At 54.6% G+C, this 18838-nt stretch overlaps 1 protein-coding gene across 2 annotated transcripts in view; it reads right to left on the minus strand.

Moving 5' to 3' along the window:
* Positions 1-18219, minus strand: part of Kcnq4 (potassium voltage-gated channel subfamily Q member 4) — a 50888-nt gene extending 32669 nt beyond the window's left edge. The window contains exon 1 of one of the 2 annotated variants that reach the window (XM_031378505.1): positions 17598-18219. In XM_031378505.1, coding sequence (XP_031234365.1) covers positions 17598-17911 — 314 coding nt within the window. In that variant the 5' untranslated portion in view covers positions 17912-18219. The remainder of the gene's footprint in view (positions 1-17597) is intronic. The other variant, XM_031378506.1, reaches the window with a different exon arrangement.
* Positions 18220-18838: the final 619 nt, after the last annotated feature.

Genomic DNA, 18838 nt, shown 5'->3' on the forward strand with positions numbered 1-18838 from the left:
CTTTGCTAACTTCCATGGTGGAATGAAAAGCTCTGTTGTAATAACTGCCACCGCAGCTCCAGAGGTCTGTCCTTTTTACTGTGCATGTCCTGTGCCTGACTCAAACAGATACTGGGTAAGTTGCCTGAAAAAAGGTATCCCTCCCTCCGTAGCACATTGGCCCTCCTGACTCCATACCTCAACACCCCCTGAAGAGGGAGGGATTGAGAGGAAATGAATGACAGCCTAGAGCCACAAAGTATTTATTCGTTCACCCTTCAATCATTCATTCATTCTTCACCAGTCAAGCACAAAGTCACACAATAGCCCCACCTTCAGCGAGCTTGCATTCTTGGTAGAAGGAGATGATAAACGAGGCATCAAATGATGGTGGAGAAAAATTAAGAGACAACAAGAACACAGAGCCCCAGTGAGGGAGTGGGGAGGCTATGGTAGAGTGGCCAGGGAGGTGGCATCTGAGCACAGTGAAGGAAGTAGAGAACCATGCAAGCAATCTGAGCAGAGGGAAAAGCCAGTGCAGAAAGAAGGCCCGAGCCAGAGGGTGCCTGCTGTGTTCCAGACCCTCAGGGAAGACGGGGGGGGGGGGGGGGGGGGGGTGGTTGAGGGTGAGGTGTGGGGGGGGGGGTTAAGCAAGAGAGGGAAGGACGTGGAAGTAGACGTGAGGTAGCTGAGGATGTGGTCCTTCACTCCCAGGAGAGACACAGGATGTGAGCAGGAGTGGCATGGATCAGGGAAGTGGGCTAGCCTGGGAGAAGAGGAGCATTAGCCCAGCCTTGAGCTGGGAAGGTGATGATATGATCCTAGCAGGAGACTTGATGTCGAAATTAGATCTGGGCTAATTTCTGCTGGCACTAAAGATCCCTTAAAAACCTACCGATCTTCTCATTTCTAGATGGGGAAACTGAGTCCCAGAAGGAGGCCTAAACTGCCTGTGCTCATACACTAGATCACACTCGGTTCTTGGACTGGCCCTGAATTTCTCAGTCCCTTCTTTTGTTTGCCTGCAGAAGACTCAGCAACAGCTCACTGCCGCCCCGACCCTCACCTCCCATGCCTTTCACACAGCCAAAGGACCAGGATGGAACCTGCTTTGGCTGGCCCTCCCTGCATGTGACCTGGGAGGCCCTGCGTTCGAGGATTTCCCAGTTCTCCAGCTACTTGAGCCTGACAGGGGTCAGGGTCACCTCTAAGGAGCCTTCCGTTCTCTGAATCAGCAGGCTTGTGCTGAAGAGAAGGGGGGATTTTAGTCCCAGCCACTTGGTTCTCAGTACTTCCAGAGCTGAGAGTGAGGGAACTGGCAAGGGCTGACAGGGTGGAACAGGAGCCGTGGGGAGGGCCCCTCTGGGGAGCTCAGGTGCCAACAGTGATCCCAGCCTGGGAATTCTGCAGACTCAGCCACTGAGGACCCCACCCAGATGGAGGTTTGTGGGTCTGAACAAGCAAAGCAGTATGCAAACTCGCAGGCCACACCTGGGGCAGCTGAGTGCCCCCTTAGGAACCCCAAACCCAGAACCTGCCCTGACTGAAGCCAATGAGCCGTGCAAGCCCCACAAGACTTTGTGAGCTCAAGCTGGGACCTGGGGCTGTTCCATAGCCCCACTTAAGGTGGGAGCTGAGAGGCCATCTGCAGATCTTCTCTCCATTTCTTCAGCTTGTTATGGGAGGGCTGTCCAGCCAATCATTCCAGCAGGCCAGAGTCCTCTAAAAGGCAAAATCCTGCCTGTTGGCTCTAAGAAGTGTAAGGATTGGGGGCCAGCAGAGGGCATAGCACCGGGCAAAAGCAGCACCAGGAACCTAGATGGGCAGGTTCTCTACCCTTACTTGGCCAACTGTCAGCGTATCCCTCTGCAGGAGCCAGGACCAAGAGCCTTATTTTTAGCTGGTCCAGCTGGGCTACTCTGGCTTCCGGGACAGGAAGTGAAGCTCTGGACAGCTTCTAAAGGTGCCATTGCTTGTTCTCTAGGAAGTCAGTGAGTGAGTGCCCTGGAGTCAACCAGAGGAGGGTCTTTTACTTTATTTGCTCGCAGAATCTTCTGCCTCTAGAACTCTCCCATTTCTAAATAAGGGCGTCAAGGAGGAGTCAGAGTAGACCAAACAGAACTTCACTAGTCTTGGGCCGTGCAGATCAGGGAGAAAGGGGACAACATACATCTCTGGTTCTGCTGCCCTGTCTTCTGCTGATAGACCCTGCTCTTATCCCGGCCAGAATAAGCTTGAATTCAGCTCTGCGTTGGCTGATGGGCCTAAAGCACATCATCTGTCTCTCTCTTTAACAGGACCAATGATCCCAGATGCCTGGAGGAAGAGGGGTCTTCTGGCATCAAGCCTGTGCAAGGCTTGGGTTCACCTAGGGACAGAGAAGGCTGACACCAGAAGGCAGTCTCCTCGAGAGAGGAAAATGTTCTTGAGGGAAGCTCCTAGGGACCCCTCCCGGGTGCAGCCTTCGGCCCAGGCCAGCATTCTACCACAAGGAATTCTATCCGCTCTAAAGTGTAAGTCACCAGACCCCAGATTCCCGACTGGGCGGGGCATAGTGGAGGGGCGTGGTTTGTGGGCGGGGCAACACGGGGCGGGGCTTTACCACTGCAAACTCCAGGAGCAGCGGCTCTGGTTACCTCCCCACGGCCTCCCCGCCCGGCCGGCTTATTTTTCGTTTCCAAATTAACAATTGAAAACTCTGCGGCCTGAAAGGCGAGCAGCGGGCCAAGCGGAAAGTGTGAAGGTGCTGCGGCGTCACCGAGGCCGGGGGCTGAGAGAGTGCATTCGACACCCCGACGGGCCACCAATCGTCCACCCACGAAGGCCGACAGAGCGAGGGAAGAGAGAAGGAACGATGGAATCTTGGCCTGATGTAGCCTTCCCGGTGCTACTCTGGCCAGGGTCGCAGGACCCAGTGCTCAGGCTCAGGATGATGCCAGCCCCTGCGAGGACGAAGGGGAGTAAGAGGAGAGCGCGCTAGGGCTAGGTTTCCACTCACAGGCTGAGTGCCCAGGCGGGGCAGCAGGTGCCAGGCAGCACCTCATAGCACCGTCCTTAAAGGCTCCTAGTGTCAGGGAGTTTCACGTGTGACCTCAAGCAAGTCATTTCAGCTTGCCAAGACTCGATGTCCTCATCTGGAAAATGGAAAGAAAACAAGCACCGTCCTAATAGATAAAGGAGGCTGGCTCACAGAGAAACTTTTGTGTAGCAGCTATATCTGTGTTGTCAGTGAGGTGGTAGTATTGAGTCCTAGGTACCCCTCTCCCTTCCACCATAGCCAAAGGTGCTGATCACCCTCCCCGGGGCCTTCCTGGAGACCCTGAAGGCCAGGAAGGTCCTGGTAAGGGGCTCAAAGACTAGGTGAGTGGGAAGACCTGGGCTCCTCCTACAAAGAGGGGTATTACCAGGCCTGCGTCGTGAATATCCTTGTTGCCCAGTGTATGAAGGGTAATAGACTCCCTGTTCCCTGTCACCTAGGCACAGTGGATGAACACTAGAGAAAGGTTTTACCCTCCTACCCCCCTGTACTACAAGCTCTGTGAGTACAGACACTTCATCTTTTTCATGGTCTCTCTCCAACACCCAGGACAAGCCTGGTACAATGTAGGTTCCCAATGAATACCTTTTGAGTGAGTGAATGAATGAATGAATGAATGTGCAGGCTAGTCAGCCTGGGAAAGCCTCTAGTAGCCCCTCGGTAAAGGGAGCAGGGGGTTAGGATGAGTGTTCTCTCCCATCCAGAAAACCCAGGGCAAGCGGCATGACAGGAGTGGGAGAGAGATAAAAAGAGACAGCATTCACAGGAGGCAGAATGAAGATAATCTATTTCCTAGCCCCCTACTATCCACTCCTGGCCAGCCTAGGATTCAGCCTGGTCTCTCTCTTCTCTCTCTCTCTCTCTCTTTCTCTCTCAGATTTATTTATTTATTTTATGTATATGAGTACACACTGTAGCTTGTACAGAAAGTTGTGAGCCTTCATCTGGTTGTTGGGAATTGACTTTAGGACCTCTGCTCGCTCTGGTCAACCCCACTCACTCAGTCCCTGCTTGTTCCAGCTCAAAGGTTTATTTATTATTATAAATGAGTACATTGTAGCTGCCTTCAGATGCACCAAAAGAGGGTGTCATATTTCATTACAAGTAGTTGTGAGCCATCATGTGGTTGCTGGGATTTGAACTCAGGACCTTCGGAAGAGCAATCGATGCTCTTACCCACTGAGGCATCTCCCCAACCCCAGCCTGGTTTCTCTAGTTGGTTCTTCACAGCCTCCTAGGACTCAGGCCTGGCCCCACACCCAGTCTATTTGGAACCCGGTGTGAGTGGATCCCATGTCAGTCCCACAGCCTCCATCCACTTCCCACACTGATTTCTATCCTCTCTCCAGTGCTTGGACGCCCTCTCTACTCCCAAGCATCTCTATTCAACTTTGGGAAGAAGTACTCCTCCAGCCCCTTAGGGTTTCAAGCGCTAGCTGGGTACCCTCAGAAACCTTTGTCACTGTCTTCTGTCTGGTCTGTGCCATGTCCAGCTGTTCCTCCCTCTGCCCCACTCCACTGACATTCATTTTCTAAAGCAGCTCAGTCCAAGGCTGGGCCAAGTGGATGCCAAGGGCTTGAACCCTGGTGACCTGAGACTTTGCCAGCCTTGTGAAGCCTGAGGATTCCAGAGAAGGTTGTCTTGGAGTTGCTTCAAGAAACCTGGGCAGAGGGAGGTGTTAGCATAAGGACATCCAAAGCCTGTGGTGATGCATGGGCGGGTCCACAGACCTGTTGCCAGGGCAACAGCCACCATATTCCCAGAATCCATTGGGTTCACCTCCCACTTTTACCTGTGGCCACACGTCACAACCCATATATATATACGGGGAACATTCCTCCATCTCTCTCTCTCTCCCCCTCCTCTCTTTCCATGCTACTGCCCCCTCTCCCTCTCAATTGAACCTCTTACACGTGGAACTGTTTGGGCCTAGTGTGTGGTATGTTCTGACAAGACCCGCCGTTCTAACACATCAGGAGGGAGCACCAATACCCAAACACCTCTGACGCTGGCAGGGCAGGGAAAGAGTTCAAATGGAGACCCACATATGGGAAGTCTAAATATTTAAAAGTTTGAATCGAGTTAACAAGCTGTTAAATAAAATTTGTTCTGTTCTTCCTGGCACGTCTGCCTTCATAATGATCTGGACAACCAAGGTCGAATTTCAATTCTGGGGACTCTTGGGTCTTGTGCTACAATATGGCAAGGTGGGAGAGCCAGGCCCTGTGACCCTGTGATCCTTAGCCCATGGTATAGCCCCGTTCTCTTCCCCCACTGGCCCTATCCCATCAGCCTCTGCTTTTGCTTACTGTGAATTAGCAGTCCCTGGTTTCTCATCCTGATTACCCGGAAGGAGAATCACATGCAGTTTCAAGTCTGTATTTGGGGCTACACTGGAAGAGGGGACAGGATCCTAGCCTCTACCCTGAATGCCATCCAAACCAGTCCTGCTTTGATTTGCTATATATATGCACCATGTTTCTGAATCAGGGTCCTATTGGAGAACCAGGTCTACTGCTTGAAATGGGCTGGAAAACTCTAATCTAGGCCCTCCGCCTGTTGAAGGCAGAGGAGAATAAAGGCTGGGCGACCACAGCAATGCAACAGGCAAACACAAACCCAAGGTACATCCCAGCATTCATGTCTCAAAGCTAGACCTAGCCCTTATTGATAAGACCCAGGACCCCCTGAACAAGGAGCCATCAACAGTGTGTATGGGGCAAGAGTGAGGTTGCATCTGAGATCTTGACATGGACTTCAACTCTGATTGCCCAGCTCAGGGATAGATAGATTCAAGAGCCAGACCAGGCTCCAGAGAAGCAAGGGAGCTCTGGTATAAATAACAGTGGGGGGCCTGGATGTTTGGGCCCATCTCCCAGGAGACGGCTGTGTTTACTGCCCAGTGAGGGGGGGCGGGCAACCCACACATTTGCCTCCCTGATTTGTAGCCAAATTTCTCCAGGAAGGGGTGGCCCAGGATTAGCCCCAAACACTCCAACTTTACACCCTAACCAAAGGATCATCTGATTAACATAGGCCTTAAGCCTCCCTGGCGGTTGCTGGCCTCCTCTAGCCCCAAATGCTGCAGAGTGCACCTCTATCCACCTCAAGAACACCAGCATTTCCCCACCCAAGGCCTACTTCTGCTCAAAGATTGGAAGGGTGGGGAGCATGAGAAGGACAGAGGACCATGGGCAGAGAGCTGGGTGTGTGCCAGCATCTAGCTGGGGCCACTGGGCACAGGGCAGAGACAAACTTCTCCCACGGCCCTGGCCAAGACAGGGGAGGGCTGTAGCCCCCAGATTAGGAGCGTGCAAATCCCTTTCCCCAGCCCACAGTTCATCCCATGCCTGTCATGTGAGAGCATTAGATGGCCAAACCCATCATGGGGAGGGCTGGCAAGTGCCCTCTTGATCATGCTCTGGCAGCCACACAAACCAAGGGAAAGACCATTGATGCAGGAGGGCAAGTGGGAAGGCCTTTCCCCATGGGGCAGCAGCTGCATCAAGGCTGGGCTGGGCATGGGGTTGATGCTGAGTTCCAGCCAGCAGGTCAGCCCAACCTAACTACACACACACACACACACACACACACACAGAGAGAGAGAGAGAGAGAGAGAGAGAGAGCATGTACATGTGGGCATGCACACATGTATGTGCTTATGTGTGAAGGTCAGCCTCAGAGTCACACCCAGCTCCCTGCTGGGGCCCTCCCTGTCTGTCTCCTGCTCCCCTCCCTTCCAGTCTTTGAGTCTTGCAGTAGGTCTTGGGCAGGGAAATGCTGAAGTACTTGGGGTGAGGGTGAGGGTGAGGGCAGGTCTAGAGAGGCTAGAGCCTCCAGAGCCATCCATCTTGTCCACCCAGTGAGGTCTCTCTCCCTGGGGGGTCCACTGATTGGGCAAGGCCTGCAGGCAGCCTCAGGGTTCTGTCACTGCAGGGCTGGGATTACAAAAGTGTACTGACACTGATTTTTTTACCCATGTGCTGGGGATCAAACTTGGATCTTCATGTCTAGGTGGTACTTACTTTATTGACCAGGTTATCACCTCAGACAGACAGACAGACAAACAGACACACACACTCACAAACACACACAGACTTTTATTTATTATTGTCATTATTATTATTATTATTATTATTATTATTATTATTATTATTATTGCAGTACTGAGAATCAAACACAGGACCCTTTGCACCCTAAGCAGCAAATGTTCTACCATTGTGCTACACTCCTTCCCCAGCCTCAGTATGAAATGGTATGAGTAACATTTCCTCCAGGAGGTACTGCCATGAGTATTTCTGTCACAAGGATTCGGGAAGATTATTTGAACACACAATAACTAAAGTCCACCCTGGGCCAGGTGTGCTGTAAAGTACTCCGTGGACCAGCATGTGCCCTTCCAGCACAATGGTAAGGCTCAGAGGGTGTGACAGCTCCCTAAGACCAAGCTGTGATCTGGGCTCAGCTGCTGATTTACAGTCACTCTCTGCCCAGTTCGGAGCCTTGGCCTCTTCATCAGTAGCGTGGCAGGGTAGGGTATTATGGGGGAGAGGGCTTATGAGACTGGTGACTTCTAAACCTTGGTGAGCTGTAGGGAGGGAAAGAGGAGCTGGGCCCTGACTTTCTCCAGACCTCCATCCTTGTCTCCATCAATCCTTGCACATACTCATGGGGCCGTTCAGGATCACTACTCTGGGGACACCCCAGACCCCAATCCCAAACCCTCCGGCCCTTTCCAACCAGCCTTTGGACCTGTTTTCACTCTCTGCTTCCAAGCACACCCCCAGCTCTGCTGCCTCTCCCAGGTCAGTTTGCATACATGCCTGGAGCTTTCCCTACAGGCAAAGTTCCCAGGGCTGCAGGCCAGGTTGGGACAGCCAGGCCCAGGGCAGAGTTAGGAGGGGCTATGGAAGGGTGCTTTGGGGTGCCGGTCTTGGGGTAAGCAGAGGAAGAACAGGCTGATTGAGATGGCATCCTGGGGTTCCTTTCAGAGTCCTTCCCCCAACAAGGTGCTGCTCAGTCCCAGAGAGGCATTTCTAACAGAAACCTGCTATCACACCTTCCCACACTCAGTCCCTTCCATTACCTTCTCCAGGAAACCACTGCTGCCCAGATAGCTTGGGTTGGGACTACACTTGACCACTCTCTGCTAGGATCCCACAAGATCTGCAGTACCTAAAGACTTATCATGCAGTGTAGAAGCCTGTCCATGTCCTCCATGGAACAGGGCTTGGGTCCTGACTCACTGCTCTATCCTCAGCTTTCCGTTAAGGGTGCACCCCCAGGGACTTCGGGCGGAAGCTTCCTGAATGAGAGCAGAAGAACAAAGGGGCAAGGAGTAAGTCCCACATAGTAGGACCATGAGATAGGAGCAGCATCTTGAACTTGATGGTTGAAGTGCTGTTTAGGACGGTCTCCCTGAGCAACAGGTGCTGAGGATGAGGAAGGTTCATGAGGCTGCAGCCTCCAAAGCTGGACCTCAGGGTTTGGGTCTTGCTTGGTCCAGCTACTAACATCCAAGCTTGCGACTTAACTAACTTGGGCCTCAGCCTCATCGGAAAAACTGGGCTCACTGGCAGGATTCACATCGTAGGGCTGTGGAGAGGCAAGTTCCCAGAGCAGCGTCTGTCTGGCTTTTGGTAAGCACTCAATAAACACTCGCTATTATTATCTTTACTGTTACTGAGAGCTGGAATGGGTCGGGGGAGGAGCCTCGAGATGGGAGGTTACCACCCAGCAGGCATGCTTCCCTTCCCACTGCAAGCCTGACCTGCAGCAGCCATGCGAAAGGATCCTACCCAGATACAGCACAGGCTCCCTGCACACTCGGACTCTCTAGACACTGTCTGGGCTGAATCTAGAAAATTCTCATTCTCCAGGCACCCCTTCCTGCCACTTCCTCTTGTCAATGACAAGGGCTTGTGCGTAACCAGCAAGCTGCAGTTTCCAATTCTGAACGACAGGCGCAATGACTTATCTACCTTATAGGGATCTTGGTGGGGATTCATGAAGTACTGTGTGGAAACCAGTTAGCACAATTCTGGTTACAGATCGGGTGAAGATCTTGTTACTAAATACGGGCTCTGAGCGTTCTTAGGACCTCAGCCGGTACATGGTACATCTCTGAGCTTTGGTTCAGGGCTTCCCAAGAAAGGAATTGCCACGCTGGCTAACCTGTTCTTACAGGGCCAAACTGCTCCTCCATGGCTCAATCTCAGGGTTCAAGCTAGAGTCAGGAAGGGGCAGGGGGAGGAAGGAAAAGTACACCAAGCACTTAACAGCACATTGTGGGTCATTTCCAAGAGGAGGCGCAAAGAGTTTCTGTGGGAGGAGCTTCCTATAGCTTGGAGGTGGGAAAGCCACTGGATCCAGGAAGGAGAACCAGTTTGAAGGGATAGGACGGTGGGTTCACTACCTGGGCACTATCGGGAGTTCAGAGATAAAACCTTGAAGGGGAAACTTTCCTCAAAAAGATCATATAATGTCACAGGATTGTGAGCCCACCATGAAACTGTAAGGAAAGGGCACAAGACAAAAGCCCAGAATTTAAGGACAAAAAGAAGAGGCACAGGGCAAAGGCAGGAGGCTTGAGCCTCCCCCACCCACCCTCAAAAGGAGGCGGCTGGCTAGCGGCAGAGTGTTTGCCTAGCAGCACTGACTTCAATCTCCTGCGTCCTGGGGGGACAGGAAGTAGGTAGGAGGGCCCTGTAAACTCAGACCCCTGCTAAGGCAGAGAACCGCAGACAGCTTAGCGCACGGTTCCCGGAGTCTTGTTCTGGGTTCCAATGCTGCCTCTACAATGCCACTTCTTCCCATATTAGCCGTGTTGGACAAGTCATTTAACTTCTTTTTTGTGGGTTTGTTTGTCTGTTTGTTTTCAGACAGGGTCTCACTGTGTAGCTGTCCTAGAACTCACAATGTAGATAGGCTGGCCTTAAACTTGAACTAAGAGATCTGCTTGCTTATGCTTCCTGGGTGCTGGGATCAAAGGTGTGAGCTACCATGCCCAGCAGTCTTCTTTATGCCTCAATCTCTCTCTCTCTCTCTCTCTCTCTCTCTCTCTGTCTCTGTCTCTCTGTGTGTGTGTGTGTGTTGAGAGATACAGTTCTGTGATAAAGTGCCTGCCTTTGCATGCACAAGGCCCTGAGTTAGATTTCTAGCACCACTACAAGAAACTCCCAGATGTGGTGATGCCAGTGCTTGAGATAAGGATGGAGTAGGATATGGAGTGTAGAGTCGATCTAGGCCAGTTAGAAAGACCCTGTACACACACACACACTCTAAAAATAAAAGAGAGCCCGAAGGAGTTGCTGACATGCTCACTCAGCCTTATTCCATTCCCAGGCTATGCGCCTTCCTAACCCCCTTCTGCTGGACCAAGGGTCCTCTTTCCTCCCTATTGCACTTCTCCCACTCTGTGGCCTCTAAGCAGAGACTGGCAGGAGAAATGGCTGAATGGATTCAGGGGCTGGCCCTTCCCTGGGGATATGTAAGGCACAACATAACAACATCTATCTGTTGAGCTGTGTCCTGGGCCATCAGATCCTGTCTCCTGACTCGGTTTCCTCATCTGCCCAAGCTTTGAGGCCTCTGGAGCTCTGAGGTCTCTGCTCTGACTCTTGGTAGCAAGGGTGGACAAGACAGAGAAGCTGCACGGGTCCCACCCTCCCCATCCCTGAAGGAGGGATCCTCCCTGGGGCTCAGGATTCTCACTGCACCTGGGTGAGGGTTGTCCCTTCTGCAGAGGGTGGCAGTCGGGCCCAGATGGGCCAGAAGCACCTGGATTGTGCTGACAAAGCCACTCTTTCTTGCCCTCCTTCTTTCCCCAACCCCTAGAGACAGCCAAGCCCAGCAAAAAATAAACCCAAAGGCAGAGAGACCTGGACACTCCAAGGAGGAGTTGCGCAGAAGGAAGGGTAAAGGAGATGCAGTAGAGAGAGCCCTTCCCTCACTCCAGAGCCAGCAGATTCTGATTTATTTCCTTTCCAACGTCGGGCTCAGAGGAAGCATGGATCTACTCTCTGCCCTCCATGCGGTGGAGGGGTGCCATTCCTCTGCTGATGGGGATGAGTAGAGTAAATCACATTCAGCTCTGTTAGACAGGCTTTCCCACAATTTGGAAAGAATATCCCATTGAATCCCTCTCCAGCTCTTTGACAGTCTTTCTTGATATCTGACCTCCATCCCTTTGGTTTCTGTGAGAACTGAACTTTATCATCTCCAGCAAGCTTGCTCCTGGACCACCAGCCTGGATCAGGGTCTGAGGAGCCATATGATTTCCCTGCAGCCTCTAGGCCAGAGACCCCACACCACCTACTGCTTCCAGTTCTCCTATGGAGAGTGAAAGAGTGACTGCTCTCTGTTCTCTCTGCCTACCTCCTTCAGGCGCTGCCCACGGATTCTGCGCCCAATTAGTCTGCCGCCTGGGGCTGCCCCCCTGCTCGTCAACCCCAGGTGCCAAGCTCCAGGGCACACAGATCCTGCCTTGGGGACAGAGTTACCCAGTCTGCCTGGAGTCCTGGTGGGTTCCATCAAGCCTCAGAGGCCAGAGCATGCCTTCCCCCAACCCCAGGGAGCCTCCGTGGGACTGGCAGCTTCCTGGGTAGCCCTGTAAATGTCTTTTGAAGAGCCCTAGCAGAAGGCTCTACAAGATTTCCCCCTCCTATTTCAACTCTTGAGTCAGCAGCACATCTAGATCTGCATTTGCAATCCTGAGTAAATGGGGTTCTTTTTCTTGTTAGGTCCATCTGGCAGAAGAGGACACTGAGGCTGAGGATTAGAGTGGAGTGTGGATGGGGGGGACAGGGTGGGGTGGGACGGGGCTGGGGGCAACAACAACATGAACCGAGAAACCCCAACCTCAACCCTACAATGGCACTCTGATGCAGAGACAGGCACACTCACTACACACACACACACACACACACACACACACCCAGAACCGGGGCCCCAGGGGACTTAGAGAGCAGTGTTCTTAGAGACTGGGCAGCCTCCCCACAGCCCACACCCCCTCCCCCATCTGCTCCCTGCAGGCAAGGCTCTGGTTCTCCAAGCCTGGCAAAGCGCTGTGCTGGCTGATGTCATTTGTGACACAATGGAAGAAACAAATCCATAAGCAGCCCAGAGACTCAGGTTAGTGACTCCAGGCACTAGCTGTGTGACATCCCCTACCCAGTGTGAATCGAAGATGACTGTCCCCTGACACCATGGGTGGGAGGCCTAAATGAGAAGATGCAAGGAAGAAACTCCACCTGAGGCAGGAGAATAAGAGCCTAGAAGTTTTAAGCTAGCCTGGGCTACAATAGGGAGATTCATTCTAAATGAGGAAAAAGTTCAGATGGGCCTAGAGGATGCTTCATAGAAGGCCACAAAGACATAGTGTCAGGCTCCTGGCAGACACATGGTGACAGAGGCAATAGCACCCCCACTACTTCCTCACTTCTCACACTCCCCTGCTGAGTCCAGGACCCTATCAGCCCTCCCATCAGGACAACAGCTTATGATCAAGCACTGGCCGACCCCCGCCCCCAGTCCTGGCCACCTGGAGGTAGCTGTTCAGACTAGACAACCAGAACTCAGAGAGACTGCACGACTTTCAACTTTCACATCAGCCAAGGGCAGCAGTAGAAGCGAACCCCATCTGCAAGCCCAAGTCCACACTCTTAGGTCCCTGTGAAACTAGCTCTGGGGAAATGGGAAAGACTCCCATCTCCCTCCCACTCCTCAGTTGTCACGGCAGGGCTGTCAAGGTCTAGCACTGCCGAGAACCAGAGTGGAGAGAGTTCCCTACGGGGCTCCTTTGGGGCAGGCCCCAGAGCCTCCTCCCCCTGTTCCTGGGCCACTTCAGTGACTCTGATGGCTCCGAGAACTTAACATTAATCACCCACTCCAAGTGCTGCCTCCAGCCCAAGAATAATCGCTTCCTAAAGCACATCTGGTTCCAATGCTGTGTGGCTGTGGGCTTCTTCAGCAGCAGGGTTTGTAGACAGACATCCAGAAGGGCTTCCTCCGGGAGAAGGAGGAACGTGCTAAGATCTGGAGCGGGACAGACAGACAGACAGACAGTGGCCTGACTCAGGAGGAGGGAGCGGCAGGTGCCAGGGGAAGCAAAGGGGCAAAGAAGCCATTGAAGAACTGACATCTTCACTTTCCCACTCCTTATAAAGGAAAAACAGAAGCCCAAAAGTGCCCCACGGGTCACACACTCCAAGTCCTTCCCAGTCACATCGTGAAGGTGTTGGAGCATCAGGTTTCTGCAGTGCTGTCTGGGAGGCTGAGTGTCACCTTGGAGGAGAGCGCGTCCCGTTCTATGCCTGATAGACCCACACACACACACACAGCAGGGTTGGGCAAAGGGGTTCAGGGGGCCCTATGGGAGGAGCCCAAGCAAGCCCCGCTGTATCAGAGTCCCCGGGCTGCTCATAAGGCAGCCTGAAACCCTGGGAAGGGAGGGAGAGGCAGGAACTGTATTAAGGGAGAAGTCCCCCCTCCCCCCATCGGACACGACCTAGTCTATGAAGCTAGTGAGAAGGTAGAGTGTCAGTTCCTTCTCCTGGATGTTGCCACATGTGCATGTGTGACATCTGTGGGGCACCTCTGTCAAGGCTGTGGTGAGTACAGCATGCAGCAGGGCTAGTCTCTGCAACGAAAGCTTGACTGCCCCCCAGAAACAGCAGAACAGTTTCCACCCAATTCTATGGAATCTTATCCCTGCCTCCTGGCTGCAGGTGTACTGGGCGTTAGGGACACCAATGCTCTGGAGGGTCTGGGGCCTGACCAGCAAAGGTCAGTGGATGACAGACAGCTCTGGGTTGAGGCTTTTCCTTGTGAACCGCACAGCCTTTCCTGGGCTTCCCCTTCCTCATCTGTCAACTGGGGAGGATTAACAGGGCCTGCCTCACCAGGCTGGGAAGGGTATGTGCCTGCACAAAGGCAGAAATCTCAGTGTGAACTCCAAGGGCCACACCAGGTGGCCTCCATGAGCAGAGGGAACGGTTCTGGACAGGGAGTCTGGACTCAAGGTCTGGCCCTCTGCTCCTGCTACCAATTTGTCACATGACTGTGGTCTCCAGAGCCTTTGTTTTCTCAGAGTCAGGATGGGGCAGTCAGAACGTGAGAACGGACCTGGTCTGGTCTGGGTGTCCAGTGTTGGGATAACTTCTAGCCCGGGCTATGCTCTGTCTCACAAACTCGGGGTAGGAGGTCGGGGTGGGGGAACTCCAAGGTTAGGAGTGTACAGGCGGGGAGAGCTGTGGCTACCCTCTTCCTCGCCCCATTCCCACAGTTTCTGACCCCAGGGACAAGGCGGAGGGAGGATGTTTACAGAGCCTTAAACCTTCACTTAGAGAAGTTTGCTGGGGGCTGGGAGCAAGGGTTGAGTGGTGAGCACATAACAGTGGCCAGGGCAGCGTAGTGGACATGGGGGAGGGATGTGCCCCGTTGCAGCCCCTTCCACATCTGGGACTCCAAAGGTGCTAGTGTGGTTCTGAGGGGGTACCACAAGGAGTGAGTCTGCCCCGAGGGACTCAGTAATGAGGACTTGGTAAAGTGCTAAGAACAACGCCTGGGGTGGGGGGCGCGGGGGAAGGATACATGCCAGTAGCAGGGGCACTGGGGTGAAGGGGCAAAGTGGTAGGTAGGACCTAGAGACAGAGAGAGCTCAGACAGGGTCTAGTGACCCTCCATTCCGGTCTTTACAAGGAGAAGACAGGTCAGGCTGTGGTCATTTCCCAGAGGCACACTGAGAGCAAGAGAGGCTCCATTCTCCACCTCTAGGGGCCCTGGAAGGTACAGGTCCTGGGAGACCAGCTGACTAGTGTGAGGGAGGTGTCTCAACATCTTCCTTCCCAAGCCCTCTCTCCTAGGCTCTTCTGAGGGCACCCCACCCTTGGCCTGGGACTCTGAAAACAGCTTCCAACTGAGGCTCTGGACTGATGCCCCATGCATGGGAATCCCAGCCCACTGGAAGAGGGGGCAGGGTTAAGCTAGAGATGCTACTCCAAGCACTTCTTGGCAAGAGCATGATAGACCCTACTGCAAGAGGCCAAGAAAGTCCATATCTGGAACTCATAGAGAACAGGAGACACTTCTGTGTGGGCTCCCTCCCCCACCCCCAACGCTAACACCCATTCCTATTCCTCCTGCCCAGGCAGCTATTCAGTCAGCTCTTCCCCACCCATTAGCCCATACATGAAGAAGTCTCAAAATAAAGGACTTCTGCCCACTCCAATGACCTACAGATCTAATGCTCCAGAGATGCTCTGAGCTAATACAGTCACACAGCACTCAGTAGGAAGGGGCTCCTGACATCTCGGTCTCCTTGACCTCCAAGATCCACTGTCACACTATGTTTCTTCTCCTAGGGCTCCAATTAACGCTTCCACCCTGAGCTCCTGGAGACAAATGTTCAGGACATGGGTGCCCTTAGTTAGCCAGGGCATTCCTGGCATCCGGAGAGAGCCGGATGTGGGGCAAAGGTGTCATCTGATTTAGCTCCTGGGAGGAAGGGGAGGCCCCCTCTAAAGGAGCTACAGTACTGGTTGGTCTGGGTTAAGGTTGTTTTCAACTCCACTTGACTGTCCCAGCCTGAGGCCAAGGGAGCAAGTTAGGAACCAACTGACTCCTCAAGGCTCAGCCATGCCTTGAAAAAGTCACCTCCAGGGAGGAGCTTGTGGAAAGCACAGCTGCGCCCTGTGTCTTAGCCTCCTTGGGCACATAGGGGCCAACCATGCACCATGCAACTCATACACACACACACACACACACACACACACACACACACACACACACACGCACACACACACACACACGCGCGCGCACATACACACACACACACGCACACACACACACACACACACACGCACACACACACACACACACACAGTCTTTCTTTTCCTTTTCCTTTTCCTCTTCTTTTCTTTGATGATGGCACCCAGGGCTCTGTCAGTGAGATAGGGCGCTGGTGCATCAGCTTTCAATGGACACTGGAGTTCCTAACCTACCAGCACTGAACTATATCATCTCACTGACAGCTACATCCAACAGACATCCATCCAGGTCTTTTTGGGCACACTGAGATGTGGGTTGCTCCTGATTATTCACGGGGATCCAAAGCCTGACCTTACATCCTGCAGTGGCTTAACCTGCGGGGGTCTCTGCACAAAGCCATAGCTGCCACTCTAGGTACTTAAGGTGGGTCTATAGAAAGTTCCCTTCCTCCATTCTTCCTGGTACCATCGTCCTCTCCCCCTGAGATTCTGTGCCCCCCATTCTTGCAGAGCAGAGGCAGGAGAGCATACTTATGTGGACAAGCAGAAAAACACAGGTGGGAAAAGCTAGATGGGGGGTTGCCAGGCAGGTGGACAGGTAGATAGACAGAGGGACACATAGGCATCAGAATAAGTATGAGTATAGGCCCACAAAACATGGAGACAGACAGACCAACAGAAAGGCGGTGGGACAGGTAGGTGGAGAGATTAACAGACAAGCTAACACACATACAAAGGGGAAACTCAAGTCTAGCATAGGGACAGACTGTCAAGTGACTACCAGGTGGGCAAAGTGGGCTGCCCAGGAGACCCTGAAGCGGGCAGTGGTAAGAGCAGCTCATTGTCTGTCTCTCCCAGGAACTTCTCAGCATCTTAGCACCAGGCTCAGCCCATTAACCGATATGGCCTGGGCCTCTCATGTTCCTGGCCGGGGCCAGGCCTACCCCCAAGACTGCCTTCTGAGCTGCCAAAATTCACTCTCTACATCCAAGAGGGGTCAGTGTTTTGAAAGTTGTAGGAGCCTGCTAAGAGGAGGAGGGGCCCCACAGTGGCATTGTTTCCAAACATACCCCTCTCTTCTTTCTTTTTCCCCATGTCCAGAGCCAGGCCTAGGACAGCTGGCCAGCAAGGCAGGAGAGCTGGGCCCAGTCTTCAGGGCAAGGCAGGACAGGGCAGGGCAGGCAGGGCTGCCTTGGGTACTTCGAAGTTGAGAGTGCAAGAGCAAGACTAAAGAAGACACAGATAAAGTTGGAAACAGCACACAGGCCTGTCAGGGCCACCATAGGGACCCTAGACACCTAGACAATCAGAAGCCAGCCCTGAGCTGGGTACAGCCTGTTTCTGAAGAGAGAAATCTCCAAGGGGACCAGGTGGGAGCACAACATAGCTACAGAGCGTGAGAGGAGAAAAAACAAATGTAGGGGCTAGGGTCTTCTGCGTCTGGGACACAGGGAGGGTGAGGTGAACAAAAGAAAAGGAGAGTCCCACTTTAGTGGCTTTGGAGAGGCAGAGAAGAGCAAGAAGCTGAATGCCGGGCCAGAGCAGTGGGGCTCTGCGATCAGGATGAAAGTAAGGAGAACAGGCAGAAGAGGTTAGACAGACGCGAGGGCAACAAGGGTCAAGGGAGATCAGGGGTTAGGTCCGGCTGGGAGACTGAAAAGGGGGCACAGGTCCGAGAGGGAGGGCTGAGGGTCTGCCCCAGGGCAGGAGGGTAGAGAGGTGGAGCCAGAGCGGGGTGGCAGTCCCCAAGGAGTCTGGCTCACGCGGGGTCAGCGCCGGGGCACGCGAAGGGGTGCGGGGGTCTCCAACTCACATGAAGACGTGGTAGACGAAGGCCCACCCGCGGGGCCGCTCCAGCACGTTGTAGACCCAGTTCTGCAGGCGGCGGTAGCGCTTCTGCGCGGCGGAGGAGCGCTGGCCGCAGGCGGAGCCCGAGCCGGAGCCCGGCCCAGGGAGGGGCGCGCCCGGCGGCAGGGGGCTGCCCAGAAGGCCGAGGCGACGCGGAGAGCCGCCCCCGCCCGCCTCGCCCTGTTCACTCTGCACGGCCGTGAGCGCCACCAACTCCGCGCGGGGGGCGTCCCCGGGCGGGGGGCCCAGGCCGAGGCGGCGCGGGGGGGCCTCGGCCATGGGCGGCGCCGGGTGGGGGGCCGGGGCGTTGCGGGGCGGGGGCGCGCTCGGGCGGCTCAGAGTCGCATGGCTCGAACCCCGGGCCGGCGAGGCGACCCCGGGCGCGCACTCAGGCGGCGGGGGCTAGGGACCAAGCCCGGTCCGCGCGGGGTCCGGAGGCGGTCGCTCAGAGCCTCGGGGCCGCGGGAGCCCGTACTGACCGCCCGCTTCCCCGGCGACTGGGGCGGCTCTTTCCGACTCCAACTCTCTTATTACGCGCTCCATGCCGCTCGCCTTTCCACCTGCCGCCGGCGCGCCGCTCACATGTCACCCTCCCCCGCCCCGCCCCGCCCCTCCCCCGCCCGCCCCGCGGCCGCCTTCCCAAATCGGGAGGGAGCGAAAGAGGAGAGCACTGGGAGGGGGACCCGCGCCCGACGCCGCGGGGCAGGGCGCGCGGTCCGCCCAGTCGGTGTGTCCGGGCCCCGAGCGCGTGGCGCGGGCAGCGCGCTGGGCCCCGAGGCCGGGCGTGTACGAGTGGTGGCCCTGGTGGCCGGCTCTGGGGAGGGAGGTTGGGACGCCTGGTGAGTGGTTGTGGAAAGTGGGGCGTGGAGTGTGGAGTTGTGGCCGCGGTCGCTGGAGGGACACTTATATAGTGGAGTGGAGGTGTCTGTGTCCAGAGAAGTGCCTACTTGTGCGAGTTGGCTGGCTAGCGGTGGGTCTGTGTGGGTTCAGTGTGAGTGGGTGGATGGATGGATGGATGGATGGATGGATGGATGGATGGATGGATGGGAGTAAAGAAGGGTGTGCAGAGCCCGGCTGTGCAGCGCGATGGGTGGTGTAAGCGAGGAGGTGTGCCCGTCGGGTCGTGCCCTTGGTTTCTAGTGCAGGATGTTTAAAATGCGCTGAGCGCTGAGTGAAGTTGGACAGCAGCTTCCGTTCCTCCTGCTG

This window comes from Mastomys coucha, unplaced genomic scaffold, assembly GCF_008632895.1.
Source record: "Mastomys coucha isolate ucsf_1 unplaced genomic scaffold, UCSF_Mcou_1 pScaffold18, whole genome shotgun sequence".
NCBI lineage: Eukaryota > Metazoa > Chordata > Mammalia > Rodentia > Muridae > Mastomys > Mastomys coucha.